Source organism: Anomaloglossus baeobatrachus, chromosome 6 (genome assembly GCF_048569485.1).
Source record: "Anomaloglossus baeobatrachus isolate aAnoBae1 chromosome 6, aAnoBae1.hap1, whole genome shotgun sequence".
Classification (NCBI taxonomy): Eukaryota; Metazoa; Chordata; class Amphibia; order Anura; family Aromobatidae; genus Anomaloglossus; species Anomaloglossus baeobatrachus.
The window spans coordinates 217,122,140-217,138,916 of NC_134358.1; the positions used below are offsets into that span (position 1 = coordinate 217,122,140).

At 50.5% G+C, this 16,777-nt stretch overlaps 1 protein-coding gene across 1 annotated transcript in view; it reads left to right on the forward strand.

Annotated features, from left to right (window-relative positions):
* Window positions 1-16,777, forward strand: part of GPLD1 (glycosylphosphatidylinositol specific phospholipase D1) — an 89,794-nt gene that overhangs the window by 5,920 nt on the left and 67,097 nt on the right. The window contains exon 2 of the mRNA XM_075316432.1: window positions 8,825-8,880. Coding sequence (XP_075172547.1) covers window positions 8,825-8,880 — 56 coding nt within the window. The remainder of the gene's footprint in view (window positions 1-8,824; window positions 8,881-16,777) is intronic.

Consider the following 16,777-nt stretch of genomic DNA (forward strand, 5'->3'; position numbering starts at 1 on the left):
GGAGGTTCTACACGCCCTGACAAAGTGTCGTGGAAAACTACCTGGGACGCACAGACCGGAAGCACCATCACTGAAGTGCGGGCGGTTTATGCTACTCCATCAGGAAGCCGTCCGGGAGTTACAGCCTTCCCGTGGGAGACCTCACAACTTGACGCCGCTGCTCCACCATCTGCCCCCGTGTCCGAGCCGGCCGAAGACTTTGCCGAGCGACTGGAGAAAGACCACCGTGGCTTCGTCTGGGACACGGTAGTCGTCCCGCCCGCTGAGCCGCACCCCAGAGAGCCGTCCCCGAAGCTCGACCCTGTACAGGAACGTCTCCTGGCTGAAAATCTTGTCAGGAAGATGCTGTCCGGTCCGGGCGGAGAGGAGCTGGCCCTGCAGTTTACCACCGGCGTGGTGGTAAAATTCAACCAGAAAGAAGGGTACGGCTTCATCCGCGAGATCAGCACCGGGGATGACTATTTTTACAATAGGGTCCACCTGGATGTGGAGGGGTTGCCCCGACGTCTCCACACCCTTTGGCCGGGCGAAAAGGTCCAGTTTTTGCCGGACGCGGGTAGTCGCGGCCTGTTTGCAGTGGCCGTTAACCGCATGCCAACCACCCGGGAAGCGGAACTGTGGCAAGAGGAGCTGGAGTGGGAGGAACAACAAGAGCGACGCCGGAGCCATGCCAGACCGGTTCCGTCCGAGCCCTCTCGTCCCCGGCGCATCATGGCTGCTGCCCCAGAAACAGCGACGGAACCGACCCCTGACCCGGAGAAGATTCCATCCGTGGTAGCGGTGACACAAAATGTTACCAACAAGCCGGTCATCATGCTAGACGCGTCGCCACCCGCGCCACCACCATCCCGGGCAGCGACGCCATCACCGCCGCGAGGAGCTACAGCAGCTGCGCCAGTGGAGCCGCCTTTCGCCCCTGTGTCCTTCAGAAGAATCCGCCGCCAGCCGGGACAATCTCTGGGGGCTTACATCCAGGCTCAAGCAGAGGAATGGAAGCGGGCCTGGCCCCCAGAGTAAGTCTCCACTGTCCACCTGTTGTTTAAGTCCGGTGCTGTTTAACCGGCAGCAGTTATGTTAAAGTTTTACGGGTCTGTTGCCCGCTCATCTAAGACCGGGAGCGCTATTGAGCCTCCGGGCGCCCATCTAAGACCGGGAGCGCTATTGAGCCTCCGGGCGCTACCTAGAGACCGGGAGCGCTGCTGCGCCACTAAGCGCCCCTAAAGACCGGGAGCGCCGCTGAACTGGTGCCGCTGTGGTCGTTGACTGACCCAAAAAGGTTTTGATGTTTTAATGTGTTTACAGTTGAGAGCCTTGCCGGGAGGCTCGGATTTTAAGAGGGGAGGCATGTAGTGGGTGGGCCTACCCCCTACTAGTTTAGCATAGTTTACCCGGCATTGTGATTATTAAAAGTGTTGATTTTTATTATGTATGTGTTGTGTTAGGGCACCCCCTAGTGGCCGGGTGGGACGGCTGTTGCCACCGGGGAAGGAGGAGTCGGCCGGATATCTAGGGAAGGGGCTGTGTGTGTGTGAGAGAAGGATCCGGGACAGCAGGCTGTGAACATCTGGAGCGGCAAGTGTGAGTGTGTGAGCGGAACACCAGGGGACACCGGAGTAAAGGAGGTGGACGCAACCTCAGGGTCTATTCCGCTGGTGTGGGTCCAGTGCGTGCTTGAACGGAGAGTGGGAGCCCGGAGAAGAGGAGTATCTAGGGCATATCCCCACCAGAGGGCGCGTTTGGGCAGGTTGTCCCCAGCTCCACCAATATTGCCGGAATCTGCTGACCGGAGTGTTATTTTCTGTGTGAATAAATGTCAGTTTTTATGCATCTCAACTTTTGCCTGAAGACTCTTTATGCATCGGCCGGAGAGAGAGACGTCACACCCTGCACATTCAAGTCAGTCCCAGAAGTTGAAGAAGTGGTGGAACCGGGGGTCTGCCTCAGTACCAGTGCCACGACTACACGGCCGGAGGTACCCCTGGGCCATCACTTCACATGCGCAAATGAAATGATGAATATGGACCAGAGATTACAGAGCCACTTTTGTAAAAACAAGTAAGGCCATATTGGCTGTTACGTGAATTTACTCTGCTCTTTTGAACTTTGTTTCTCTGTTCCTTTCTAGGAACAGGAACATACATTTATAGAGCGAATTAATCTGTTATGTAATGCATGCAAGCAGTGATAGAAGGATCCCACTGACTATAATGCGGGCGTCACACGAGACGATCTATCATGCGATCGCATTAGCGATCGTACCTGCCCCCATCGTTTGTGACACGGGCAATTTGTTGCCCGTGTCGCACAAACTCGTTTACCCCCGTCACACGTACTTACCATCCAAACGACCTCGCTGTGGGCGGTGAACATCCTCTTCCTGAAGGGGGAGGGACGTTCGGCGTCAGTGACGTCACACTGCGACCGGCCAATAGTAGCGGAGGGGCGGAGATGAGCGGGACGTAACATCTCGCCCACCTCCTTCCTTCCGCATTGCCGGCGGGACGCAGGTAAGCAGTGTTCATCATTTCCGGGGTGTCACACGGAGCGATGTGTGCTGCCACGGGAACGATGAACAACCGGAGCACAGAAGAAGAAACGACTTTTTGAAAATGAATGACGTGTTAACGAGCAACGATAAGGTGAGTATTTTTGCTCGTTAACAGTCGTTCCGAGGTGTCACATGATACGATATGTCATACGATGCCGGATGTGCGTCATTAACGACGTGACCCCGACGGCATATCGCCCGATATTTCGTACCACGTGACGCCCGCATAAGACATCATCCATAAATCATCTACCTGTGATTTTCATGAATAGAACTTGTACTCATAAGAGTCTATGGTGCTATTTATGCTTTTCACATGTTCATGTTTTTTTGCCGATCGTATGTTGAAAAAAAAATATAAAGACTTGTCCATTTATGATCAGAGCCATGGATCAAATATATCCACACAAGTCTATGGGTTCGTGAAAATCACAGACAGCACACGGATGGCTTCAGTGTACTATCAATGTGCTGTCTGTGATTAACATTGTAATGTGTAGATGATTTACCATTTTTATTTACGGTATTTATTTTTTCACACTTTAACCCCTTAACGACAGAGAAAGGAATGAGCACCATTTGACTTCTGGAACACAAAATTGTACATACAAAATTTGTCATTCAGATGAAACCCCCCACTAATGAGGTAGCAGATATACTCTGGGCTTCTGTTCAGCGGTATTTGGCCTTGAGGATGTGCACAACACAGGTTGTCGACCACACTTTTATGCACACCTTAAAAGAAGTGTACGGCCGGATCAGAGGGCAGAGAGAGTCCCAAGTGTCTCCATCAAGCTCATTATAGGGAATTTTCCATTGAGATTCTGTCTGAATCATGTATTTCAGAGATTTACCTACATGGAAACTCTAATATAAGTGCTCAGCATAGAGCGCAGGATAAATATGGGATGAGACCTACTGTGATCTTTGGGAAGCAGAATTAACATTCATTTTGGTTCACTATGCGGTATAAGTAATTAGACTGCTTTATTCTTCGGCTTGGTACTATTGCAGCAATTCCAGATTTACATACGTTTTTTATGTTTGGCAACTACCACACACTGAAATACGCTTTTACAGAAAAAAAAAAGTTTATGTATCACATTAATCTGAGAGCTATAATAATTCTATATATTTGTGCCGTCATAGTCATTTGAAGGTTTGTTTTTTTGCGTGATTAGTTAACCTTTTTATTGGTACCATTTTTGAGCAAACAATATTTTTTGTTATTTTTATGATGCAGAATGAACACAAAACAGCAATTATTAGATTGTTGGGTTTTTTAATACCGTTCACAGTGTGGTAAAAGTAAAAAGAGCTTTATTCTTCGGGTCAGTACAATTAAAACGATATCACATTTATAACATTTTTTATGTTTTGCCATTTTATACACAATAAAAACAATTTCATAGGAAAAGTATAGTTTTTGCATCACTATAATGAGAGCTGTAGCTTTTTTTATTTTTCCTCTAATGGAGCTGGATGACATCTTGGCAAACTGTTTTTTTTATTTATTTTCTGTATGATGTTCTTTGTAGGGGTTAATAGTGTGACAGTTTGCTAGATCGTGTCATTCTGAATGCGGTGATACCAAATATGTGTATCTTTTATTCTTATGATCACTGGCATCATGTCAATCATAGTGCCAGGACGTGCTTACAACTACAGATGAGCGGTTACGGCGAGGCTCGGTTTGCCGGCAGCAAAAAGCCTAGCTCCACAGGCTTGAGCTTGACCCCAACCCCGGATCAAATCACTGATTGGCACTTTGACCCACATACAGACAGCCATAAGCAGAATACTTCTGGCGACGGGTGGGTGACCTTTTTCATACTTTTTTTTTTGTTGCATGCTGTCGCACAGGGCTAAGCACTAAGGGTACCAGAGCACAGCGTTGCTCGCACGAGTTTTGTTTGCACGTACAGCATCTGATCCACGAACCCAGACCTTGATTTTCAAATTTAACGTTTGGTTTGAAAACCGAACCTCAGGTTCGTTCACTTCTACTTACAACAGCCGTTTACACTGCAATGAGCAGTGACTGAAGACAGGGCCGGCGTCAGCACCCGGCATACCCGGGCAAATGCCGGGGCCCTGGAGAGCCGGGGGGGCCCACTCGGCCTCGTCAGCTCTGGTGCACCTTGGCCGGGGCCCACTCTCCTTAGTTCTGCGGTCCCCGGGCCGAGTTCCGGGGACCGCAGTCCTCGGCAGGAATCTGCGGCGCCGTCTCTTTAAGACGCGCAGACTTCCTGGTTTGAACTTCATCTGTGGGCGGAGCTACAGACCGGCATCCTGCTCAGTCCCACAGATGAGAGTTGCAGTGCCAGCCAGCGACCCCCAGCACAGCGTGTCCCTCCGGCGCTGTGTGGGCCCCCTCTCCACCGTGACCTGAGCGGTATGTGCCCTCCCCACCCCCCGATTTATGCCCCCCGGAGCCGCGCGTGTCTGTCTCTGTCTGTATGTAGCAGAGCTAGGTGTGTATGTATATAGCAGAGCTAGGTGTGTATGTATATAGCAGAGCTATGTGTGTATGTATATAGCAGAGCTATGTGTGTATGTATATAGCAGAGCTATGTGTGTATGTATATAGCAGAGCTAGGTGTGTATGTATATAGCAGAGCTAGGTGTGTATGTATATAGCAGAGCTAGGTGTGTATGTATATAGCAGAGCTAGGTGTGTATGTATATAGCAGAGCTATGTGTGTATGTATATAGCAGAGCTATGTGTGTATGTATATAGCAGAGCTATGTGTGTATGTATATAGCAGAGCTATGTGTGTATGTATATAGCAGAGCTATGTGTGTATGTACATAGCAGAGCTATGTGTGTATGTATATAGCAGAGCTATGTGTGCATGTATATAGCAGAGCTATGTGTATGTATATAGTAGAGCTATGTGTGCATGTATATAGCAGAGCTATGTGTGTATGTATATAGCAGAGCTAGGTGTGTATGTATATAGCAGAGCTAGGTGTGTATGTATATAGCAGAGCTAGGTGTGTATGTATATAGCAGAGCTAGGTGTGTATGTATATAGCAGAGCTATGTGTGTATGTACATAGCAGAGCTATGTGTGTATGTATATAGCAGAGCTATGTGTGTATGTATATAGCAGAGCTATGTGTGCATGTATATAGCAGAGCTATGTGTATGTATATAGCAGAGCTATGTGTGCATGTATATAGCAGAGCTATGTGTGTATGTATATAGCAGAGCTAGGTGTGTATGTATATAGCAGAGCTATGTGTGTATGTATATAGCAGAGCTATGTGTGTATGTATATAGCAGCGCTGTGTGTATGTATATAGCAGAGCTATGTGTGCATGTATATAGCAGAGCTATGTGTGCATGTATATAGCAGAGCTATGTGTGTATGTATATAGCAGAGCTATGTGTGCATGTATATAGCAGAGCTATGTGTGTATGTATATAGCAGAGCTATGTGTGTATGTAGCAGAGCTAGGTGTGTATGTATATAGCAGAGCTATGTGTGTATGTAGCAGAGCTATGTGTGTATGTATGTGGCAGAGCTATGTGTGTATGTAGCAGAGCTATGTGTGTATGTATATAGCAGAGCTATGTATGTAGCAGAGCTATGTATGTAGCAGAGCTATGTGTGCATGTATATAGCAGAGCTATGTGTGTATGTATGTGGCAGAGCTATGTGTGTATGTATGTAGCAGCGCTGTGTCTGTATGTATGTATCCAGCAGAGCTGTGTGTGTGTGTCTGTATGCATGTATAATGTGTATCTATGTATGTCAGTGTATATGACTGTATAGATGTGTCAGTTCTATATGTATTTTTGTGAGTTTGTCGTTAAATATGTATATGTATGTGTACGTATGTGTGTCTGCGTGTGGATGGGGCCCACTGGGACTCTTCCGCCCGGGGCCCACAAAAACCTGGAGCCGGCCCTGACTGAAGATGTGTCAACATGCATGTATGACTGAAAGTCGACGGCTCCATGGAGGAATACAGTTCATTATCCATCTGGAGCAACACATTCAGTACATCAGCCAGTCATATCTGTAACAATATTAACCCTATATCTGCAGGTTAATAGCAATATTTGTCATGACAAGTTTCCTTTAAAGGGAACCTGTCAAGTGCAACATGCACCCAGAACCACCAGCAGTTCTGGGTGCATATTTCTAATTCCTGCCTAACCGTCCCTGTTTACACTAACATAGATAAAGGGATCTTTAGAAAACGATTTCTAAAGATCCCTTATAGTATGCTACTGAGCTCAGGGACTAATTGTAAGGACTTTTCTGCGCTCATTCCGCTCATCTTAGCATCTTATTCATTGCCCATTATCATCCGCAGCAGTGATGCGCGTACCTGTGTCCGTTGCACCATCTCAGAACGCCGGGCCTATGGTCATGAACAGAAGTCCCCGGACTTTCTGTCATGCGCACTACACCAGTTTGAACACACAACACATACACCCGGCTTCATAGTACACATAACCAGAAGTCAGGGGACTTCTGATCATGCGCACTGAGACGAAAACCAGCGTCGGCCGCAGTGACAGCAGAGAGGTGACTGACCATGCCTCTGATGCTACGCATTCATTAGCATGTTAGCACTCCCACAGGGGTGTGCTTAAATGCTAATGACTCGCCCACCCCAGGGCTATGGGACACCCGGTGCCGGGCCGGACTAGTCCGGTGGTAGTCAGTGGTGGCTGGGCCCGGCTCCGTGGCCCTGGTGGGTGTCAGTTGAATATGTGGCTTGCTTGTTACTGGTTGTGTTCGTGACGCCACCTGTGGCATGCGGCTATTAAGCCGCCGCTGCTGTGTGAGGCCTCCGGGATGATGATATAGCAGCTATGGTAGTACTGCTCCCCACAGGTGGAGCAATGCCCGGGGCACAATTGGTGCTTGTGAAAGTCTATGGTGCTGTGTGACTAACACGGTGCAGGGCCGACAGGTGAGGAAAGAACCAGGCACAAACAACAGTCTCTTTACCTTTTCCTCTTTTACTCTGGGAACAGTCCAGTCCTGGGAGACCGTTACAGGTGGTGATGGGGATCCGGTCGGCCTGGAAGTACTTGGGGTGATCTTTCTGGCCAGCTGAGTATGAGGCCTACTCCTGTACCTTTCTTGGTGATGATAGGACCCTGCTTCTCTGAATCCAGCAATGGCCCTCTTCGCTGCTGGGACCAATAGCACGTCCCTTCCCTCTGTAGGTGGCTGCGCAGGCCCACTCTCTGGTGCTTCTCCGCTGGGGTCCACACCGGGCCCTGATGCTGCAGCGGTACCTTGGATGTGTCTGGGGCCAGGGGCTTGCAGCTCCCCTGCCCTTCGGATTCGGCTACCAGGGACGGATTTTATACCCTGGCAACCACAGACTCCGATGTCCGAGTCTCTCTGCTGCCTCTCAGCTACTCCTGCTTCTCTGGGCCAAACTGCTCCAGCTCTAGGCCCCAGATTCACAGGACAGCTCACTCTGTGTCTGTTCACTTCTGCTGCTCCCTACAGACTAACTAACTCCTCCCCCAGGTCAGGCTTAAGGAAGCTCCCTGAAACTTCAGGTTCAGAGCTCCCCCTACTGGCCTGAGGGAGAAACTGCGGTGGATGTTAACTTACTGGCCAGTAGATTTCCCCATTACCTCCAGGCTCCGCATTAACCCTCAGGAGGGCAATGCCGTTGTGGCGACCAGGTCCTAGGGCGCCACACTAAGGGGGCCGACTAGTCAAGGGAACTAACACCCTTGTGACTAGTCACTGGGCTCATTAGCATATCATAAAGGATCTTTATAAAAAGTATTTATAAAGATCCCTTTATCTATGCTACTAGATACAGGGACAGTTAGGCAGGGATTAGCAATATGCACCCAGAACTGCTAGTGATTTTGGGTCCATATTGCACCTGACAGGTTCCCACCTCACCCCCTCATCAATACCAGGGTGAAAATTGACAGTAGTAATGAATTGAGGCCATAGGTGAATTCTGGCATTAATTGCTTTAAAAAGTCTAACAAATTTTGCACAATTAAGTTTTGCTAAAAAATGTTGTGACTCTTGGTGTTTTGAAACTAGTTTCTCCCAGCTCCGCAAACATACGCTGAGCTGGGCCAAGACAGAGCCATAGTGCCACAGATTCATGATAAGTTGTGATGTTCCTTACTCCAGAAATCTTACTCCAGTCACTTCTATAGAGCAAGATCTGCCATCTTTTAACAGATTTGTCCAACTTACAGCTAATGTATATATGTATTCTCAATGAGGATATTTATTTAAGAAAGTTGAAAAATGTATTTTTTTACAGCTCACAGAGGTCTGGAGTATTTTAATGAAGAATATGGAAAAGTAAATTACCGAGAGGTACTGTTACAATCTTACTGAAAATAGTTTGGAAGCAATTGATATTATGATTGTGGTATATTTTCTGTCCTGTAATAAACATTAGAGGAGGGGGCACACATACGCCTAGCTGACAGAAATGTTCAGGGTATATGTTTATATGTCACTAGCATAAATACATATCAGCACATTATACAATATACTAGTATCAACTAAACCGCAACATTTTTAATAGTGAGTTATCATTCTATTTAACAATCTCAACTGGGACTTTTTAAATTACTGCAAATATCCCATCCATATATTATTTAAGTCTAAGCATGAAAACACCAGAAGTAGACTATAATTCCAGGCTTGTTTATATTGTTGTTTTTTTTATGTTATTTCTTTTTTTTTTAATCGTTGCATAGGAAAATTATATTTTTACATTTCTTAATACTCTTTTTAATAAGCCCATATATAAAATATATATAGCATATTAACAGTGGCATTTCCCTTTTCATGTAACACATTTTTCAAATGAAGATTCGAAAATAAAAGAAAGATTATTTATAGTTATTGGGAGCACAATTGTGCTTATTTTTATACTAGACTCCTATTGTTATCCCTAACCACCTAATTTTGTACAGTTTATCAGGAGTCAGATGCAGTATAAGGCTTTTGGATACTGTAGATGAGATTTCCCCTTTCTGTCACTAGATATGGTTTTCCAATAGATCTGGTTTTCCTTTATTGATGTTGTCTGTGAAAAGAAATTGGTAGGCAACTTCAAACTGTCCCACCAGAGGACAGGAGAATCCGCTGGTGGGCCCTGACCTTTTCTTCAGGGGCATCCATAGTGGCAGACTTCATAACAGCTATGGGGCCCCTAAGTTGAGGCAACCCTGTGCTAAATGACATTGGGTTCCCTGTCTGGTGTCTGGATTTCAGTGGTATCTACATCCTAAGGATGCAGATTCTGTTGAATATAATGGTGGAGAAGTGAGATGATGGCTTCTTCCTTTCTTTGCCTTTGCACCTAATACTGGACACAGGAGGTGCAATAACATCACTAGATCATGCCTACTGTACTGAGCCTTATACCACATGCTGCAGACACTGAAGCATGTCGAAGGAATGTGCCTATGTATTTTTTTTTTATTATTATTATTATTATTATTACTATTATTATTTTTATTTTATCAGTCATTACCAGTGCAGGCCCCATACGCTATATGAAGGAGCTGTGGGGCTTACATACTGTATATAGAGGAGCTATTGGGCCCCGTAACTTGATGTGGAGCACTATCATACTGTATATGGGGAGCTGTAGGGTTATCATACTGTGGCGCCCCTGACCTGGTCAGGCACCACTGAGTACTGCACCCATGCTGGGGACAGTGCAACACAGGTAATCCAGAAGGCTGACCGAGGTGTGACTACACAGGCGCATAGTGATCAGGTCTCACACATGTACCTTTGGGAGGACCCCTGGGGATCCCAGGAGGGGGCGAAGCCGGTGCGAAGCCTCCATCTCCACTCAAGGGGTGTGGTAGAGAGCCTGGTTGCTAGGTGACGTAGGCAAGAACAGGAGAGGAGGGAACAGTGAGTCAGTTTAGCGTGCAGCTCAGGGAAAGCAGACGTGAGGAGCAGACCCTGGAGCTGTTGCAGTCTAACAGCGTCCGCGCAGTGACTACCGACGGGGGAGAACGGTCACCTGGTAGTGCTGCCCGAAATCCACACACAGCTAAAGAGAGAGCAACGGAGTGGAAAGTAAGGAGACTGTCAGGGAGTTACCAGGCCCAAACGGGTAGCAGGTCCCAGTGCGGAGATAGATCCAGCTTTCTTCTGCCAAACCTGCTTGAGGGGGCACTTCAAACCCCCAAGACAACACCACAGAGTCTGCAGCCACGTAGCCACAGTTAGGGCCCATAGTTCACAGGAGGCAAGCAGCTGGAGTGATCTGGTCCAGGCTACAAGCAAACGGGCCGAAACGAGGGGAGCAGTTACTTCCCTGGGTGACCCCCATAGGGACTAAAAGTCGGGGTTACCACAAACCACAGAAGGGCTAAGGAAGGCGAGTCGGTAGCCACCCTCATCAGTCAGCCTGAAGGATACCTGGTTCCAGCCTGGTTCATCCCAGCTACGCCCGGGTTACTCACCCTGCCATCAACAGTGAGTAAAACCCCTGAAAGACATTCTGCTTGTGTTGAGTTATTCTGCGCCTTGTGGTTCCACACACCTACACAGGGCCCTGGGGCTTGCCTCACTCTCAGGAGGCTATTACAACTGACTGCACCCACCATCAGCCCCAGGCCTCCCTTAATCTGCAGTGGCGGTCCCCACTGACCGCAATTCTGAGAGTGGCGTCACGACAATCCTAAATAGAAGATCTCCTACCTGTGACAAGATCCAGCTGCGTGGAGTCCCTGAAGGTAATGCACCGACACAACACTTGTGGGGCTTCACATCTGGCGTCACGAACAGGATAAGGACTAGACCTGTTCAGACAGGTGACCATGTGCCTGGGCGGTCCGCTTGAAAAATTGGAAGCGCCGCCATATTGCCACCATGAAAAGCGTGCTGAAAAACAACAGCAGCCCGCGCTGGGAGAAGTTACCGCCCACGAAGAGGTGTGGCTACCCAGAGATCCCCTGCAGAGTCCTGGTCTCGCAAGTGATGAGAGCGGAGGCGTTCAGAGACGTCGGGACAGAAAGGGAGCCATAAGCCTGCTGCTGGGAGAGGAGTTGCAGGAAGTGAAGGAATTGGCACTTCGGCTGCAATAAGAAGTCAGAAGTCTGCTGCTGAGAGAAGACCTGGAGAGCAGCGACGACGCGGTGAAGATGGCGTCTGAAGATAGGAGCCCAGAGCCGGGTTCCGCTGCCTGGTGGGCCCGGGAGCTTGCCCAGTTCAGTGACCGGCTGGAGGCGAGAATCGTGCAACAGATCAGAGAGGGACGTGCGGAGCTTCTGGAGATGGCTGCAGCGGTTCAGGCCTATGAGAGGGGAACCGCACGACGAGTGCCAGACCGAGCGGCGACGACTCAGACCCCGATGATGTTACCGATGGGTGAGTCCTGTGATGCCCCTGCCAGCGCGAGTGCCCCGACCCCTGCTGCCATGCCTGCGGTCCCTGGAGAGATGCCCGGCGCGGCGACGCTGAACCAGGCCGCAGCCACGCCAGGTGCAGCCCGCCAACCCCAGGCCGCCGCAGCGATGCCCTGCCCGGCCCGCAAAGATCCGGCTGCCACAGCGACCCTTCTCCACGCCGCAGGTGTGACGCTGACCCAGGCCGCCGCCATGCTAGGCCCGGCCCGCCAAGACCCCACCGCAGCAGCGACGTTCGTCCGCGCCGCAAGTGAGGTGCTGAACCAGGCCGCAGCCACGTCAGGTGCGGCCCGCCAAGCCCAGATCGCTGCAGCGACGTCCAGCCCAGCCTGCACAGATCCCATCGCAGCTGCGACGCCAATCCAGGCCGCCGCAGCGATGCCCTGCCCGGCCCGCCAAGAACCGGCCACAGTAGCGATGGCCGCTAAGACTCCAGCTGCGACCCTGATTGAGACTGCGACAGCGACGCTGATCCAGGCCGCCGCCATGCAGGGCACGGCCCACAAAGACAAGACTGTACAATCATTTACCCCGGCCTGCAAGGCCAGAGCAGACACCGCTCCCCAGTCCAAGGAAGTCCCTGCTAGGAAGTCCCTGCTGGGAGAGGACCTTGAATACTGGAAGCTGAAGGCTGACCTAGAGGCCCAGTTCCCACAGGAGATGGTGGACCGGTATCTGCTCCCTCCGCACACCCCCAGGAAGACTCTGGAAATATCCACGCCAAAAAGTCCACCGCCCTGGCCAGCTGATGAACACCCATCCCCAGCGCTGCCACAACAGGAGTGCTCAGAAGAACTAAGGGGGAGAGGAGGCCAGAAGGCTGAGGAGCTGACCCCGGAGCCATCAGCAGTGGATCCATGCCCAGAGCCAGAGATGTTGCCATATTCCCGCTGGGATGAAGAGAGCCCGACACCCTCCGCTGAGGAAGATCTGTCCAGATACATCACCTGGGAGCCTGCAAGCGGTGAGATAGCAGCCAGGCAGGACCCAGCCCGCAGGACACGGCGCCGCAGCAGGACAAGGGATCCACCTGCACAGCAGTCTCCAGATAAGAAGGATGAAGTAACAGCCAGAGACTTGGAAGAGAAACGGTCTTTAAGGAGAGCTAAATCCCAGGTCAGAGGCCCACTTTGTCGTGGAATTGTAGAGGAATTTAGTTTAAAATCTGGATACGGTTTCATAGTTGCACCTGGCATGAAAGAAGGCATCTTTGTGAACAGAAGGGATGTTAGAGCCCATTTGCCTAGAGGACATCCAGGAAGAAACTTGCAGATGGGAGATTCAGTGGAGTTTACCAAGCATCAAGGAGAAAGAGGATGGTATGCCCTAGATGTTACACCATGTTCCAGAAATCCCTACAGAAACAAAGAAGAAGAGGAAAGAAAAGACAAAGAACCCATTGATGAGACCACTACAGATGATGACAGAGATGGAGAAAGCAACAGGTGCCACAGCCCTACAGGCCCAAGCCCTGGTGAGGAGGAATCTGTGTAAAGCATGTAAAGTAAAGTACAGAAGTTAAAGTTTGAAGTTTTGCAACGTTTACAAGTTTAAGAAATGTGCCCACATGAACTAGTGTGAGAAACCCATGAACCTTAAAGCTATGAACTGGCTATAGCCACAAACTCTCGCAGTGTACATAGTTACCCCAGAGGTACCACCACCAGAGCCAGCCTGTTTAGGGGTCTGGCTCGCCTGCAACCAGGGAGCACGCCTGTTTATGGGGCCTGGCTCGCCTGCAACCAGGGAGCACGCCTGTTTATGGGGCCTGGCTCTCCACCACAAAGAGGGTACCTGGTCAGCACCAACTGTGGAGGCCGCCTCTACATCCTGCCAGAAGAGGCTGAAGGCGCGGCTCCACCAGGCCAGGTATACCCTGAAACCACCAGCCCATGAAAGCCGCCTCTACATCCTGCCAGAAGTGGCTGAAGGCGCGGCCAACGTGAGAGGGTTTAGGGTGGGTTAACGGACTTGTGGGTGGAGGGTGGTGATGTATGGTACCTGGTGGTTTTAAAATGTTTTACCATGTTTTAATGTTTTATGCATTTTAAAATGTTGTCTTGCAGCCCGAGGACGTGCTGGTGATAACTAAGGGGGAATGTGGCGCCCCTGACCTGGTCAGGCACCACTGAGTACTGCACCCATGCTGGGGACAGTGCAACACAGGTAATCCAGAAGGCTGACCGAGGTGTGACTACACAGGCGCATAGTGATCAGGTCTCACACATGTACCTTTGGGAGGACCCCTGGGGATCCCAGGAGGGGGCGAAGCCGGTGCGAAGCCTCCATCTCCACTCAAGGGGTGTGGTAGAGAGCCTGGTTGCTAGGTGACGTAGGCAAGAACAGGAGAGGAGGGAACAGTGAGTCAGTTTAGCGTGCAGCTCAGGGAAAGCAGACGTGAGGAGCAGACCCTGGAGCTGTTGCAGTCTAACAGCGTCCGCGCAGTGACTACCGACGGGGGAGAACGGTCACCTGGTAGTGCTGCCCGAAATCCACACACAGCTAAAGAGAGAGCAACGGAGTGGAAAGTAAGGAGACTGTCAGGGAGTTACGAGGCCCAAACGGGTAGCAGGTCCCAGTGCGGAGATAGATCCAGCTTTCTTCTGCCAAACCTGCTTGAGGGGGCACTTCAAACCCCCAAGACAACACCACAGAGTCTGCAGCCACGTAGCCACAGTTAGGGCCCATAGTTCACAGGAGGCAAGCAGCTGGAGTGATCTGGTCCAGGCTACAAGCAAACGGGCCGAAACGAGGGGAGCAGTTACTTCCCTGGGTGACCCCCATAGGGACTAAAAGTCGGGGTTACCACAAACCACAGAAGGGCTAAGGAAGGCGAGTCGGTAGCCACCCTCATCAGTCAGCCTGAAGGATACCTGGTTCCAGCCTGGTTCATCCCAGCTACGCCCGGGTTACTCACCCTGCCATCAACAGTGAGTAAAACCCCTGAAAGACATTCTGCTTGTGTTGAGTTATTCTGCGCCTTGTGGTTCCACACACTTACACAGGGCCCTGGGGCTTGCCTCACTCTCAGGAGGCTATTACAACTGACTGCACCCACCATCAGCCCCAGGCATCCCTTAATCTGCAGTGGCGGTCCCCATTGACCGCAATTCTGAGAGTGGCGTCACGACAATCCTAAATAGAAGATCTCCTACCTGTGACAAGATCCAGCTGCGTGGAGTCCCTGAAGGTAATGCACCGACACAACACTTGTGGGGCTTCACAATACTACATATAAGGAGCTGTGGGATGCGGGCCATCATATTGTATATATGGGATCTGTTGGGAACATCATACTGTATGTATGAAAACTGTGGGTGCTGTTAGCATTTATATAGGGAGCTGTGGGGGCCATCATACTGTATATAGGGAGTTGTGGAGTCAATCATACTGCATATAGGTTGCTGTGGGGCCCTCATATTAGGAGCTGTTGGGACATCATACTGTTTATTGGAAGCTATAGGGTACATCCAACTGTATATAGGGATATATGGGGCCATTATACTGGATATAGGAGGGGTGTGAGGTACATTATGCTGTGTTATTGGCGCATCAACCTATGCTGAGTTCACTCTGGGATCATCATACTGTGCTTGTGTATGGTAATTCACCCTGAAGAAATTACACTGTAAATGGAAGGGGGCATTTTGGGGGGCATCATACTCAAAAGGGATGAAAACAATAAGGGGCTCCTCCTGGCAAATTACAGTAATGATTTATCGCTCGGCTATATCAAGGATATCGGATTGGTGTACATTTATGAAGCTACTGTATGAGTGATTTGCATTATAATTAAAGAGGTTTTCCAGGCCAGGGCTAAACTTCTATAGGTACTGTATCATGGCGATTGTTGAATCCTAACAGTGTGTAGTATACTCACTTTTAGTGTCGCAGGTGGAGGGGATGGGAACGCCGCTCGTCTGGGATTGCTGGCGCTCGGGTCCGGTGCTTCTGCTCCTCAGTGACTCGAGCACGGGGCCGGACCCGGGGCTCGAGCAGCGCCTCCTCGCCCACAAGTGAAAAAGGGGAGGTTTGTGGTGGGATGTCGGTCGTGACGCCACCCACGGGTTGTGGTGATGGTGGGCACCACTGCTGCTGGTGACGGGGGATCCCGGGAGCGATGGCGGAGAGCAGCTAAGGTGTTGACCCCTCCGTGGGTAGGGGCTGTGGGTCCCGGGGCCCCGGTTGGGGAGGTAGGGAGGAGGGTACAGGTGCAGGTGCCGATGCGGGGTGGCAGCGTGGGTGTGGGTGCAACGTTGCGGTGCAGCGTGGTGCCGGATGGCACTGTTGTACTCACTCAGGCACAGAAGGATAGAGTCTCTGGTAAACCAAACGGCTGGATGGATGGGGACCACAGCCGTCTGCGGTGTTCTCGCTCTCCCCGGACGGGTTGATGGTGGCTGTCATTTTCCTGCACCTGTGCATGTGTGTTTGACTCCTATGGCTTCCCACGGGTAGTTTGCTCCCCGACGTGTATGTGTCAGGAGAGCCCGTTTTGCCCACAGGCGCTGGTCCTTGGATCTCTGGCCCTTGGCGGTGGCACTTATCCGGACGGGTTGGGCTGTTGCCTTCTGACGGGACATGGGTGGGAATGAACCCCTGAGGTCCAGACCGCAATCAGAGAATTTGACCTTTTCGGCGGCTCCTAGCCTAGTCGGGGTCTGAGCACCCTGCCTTGGTGCTTGGCTTCAATCTGCTCCCCGGTTCGGTACCGGCGAGCCACCGCCCGACCCCGGTCCTACGGTTCCGCTGACCTCCACCAACTCCTGCAGACGGCCACCACCGTCTGCCAACCTTGCTGATCATGCCCGGGCTCCAACCCAGACACACAC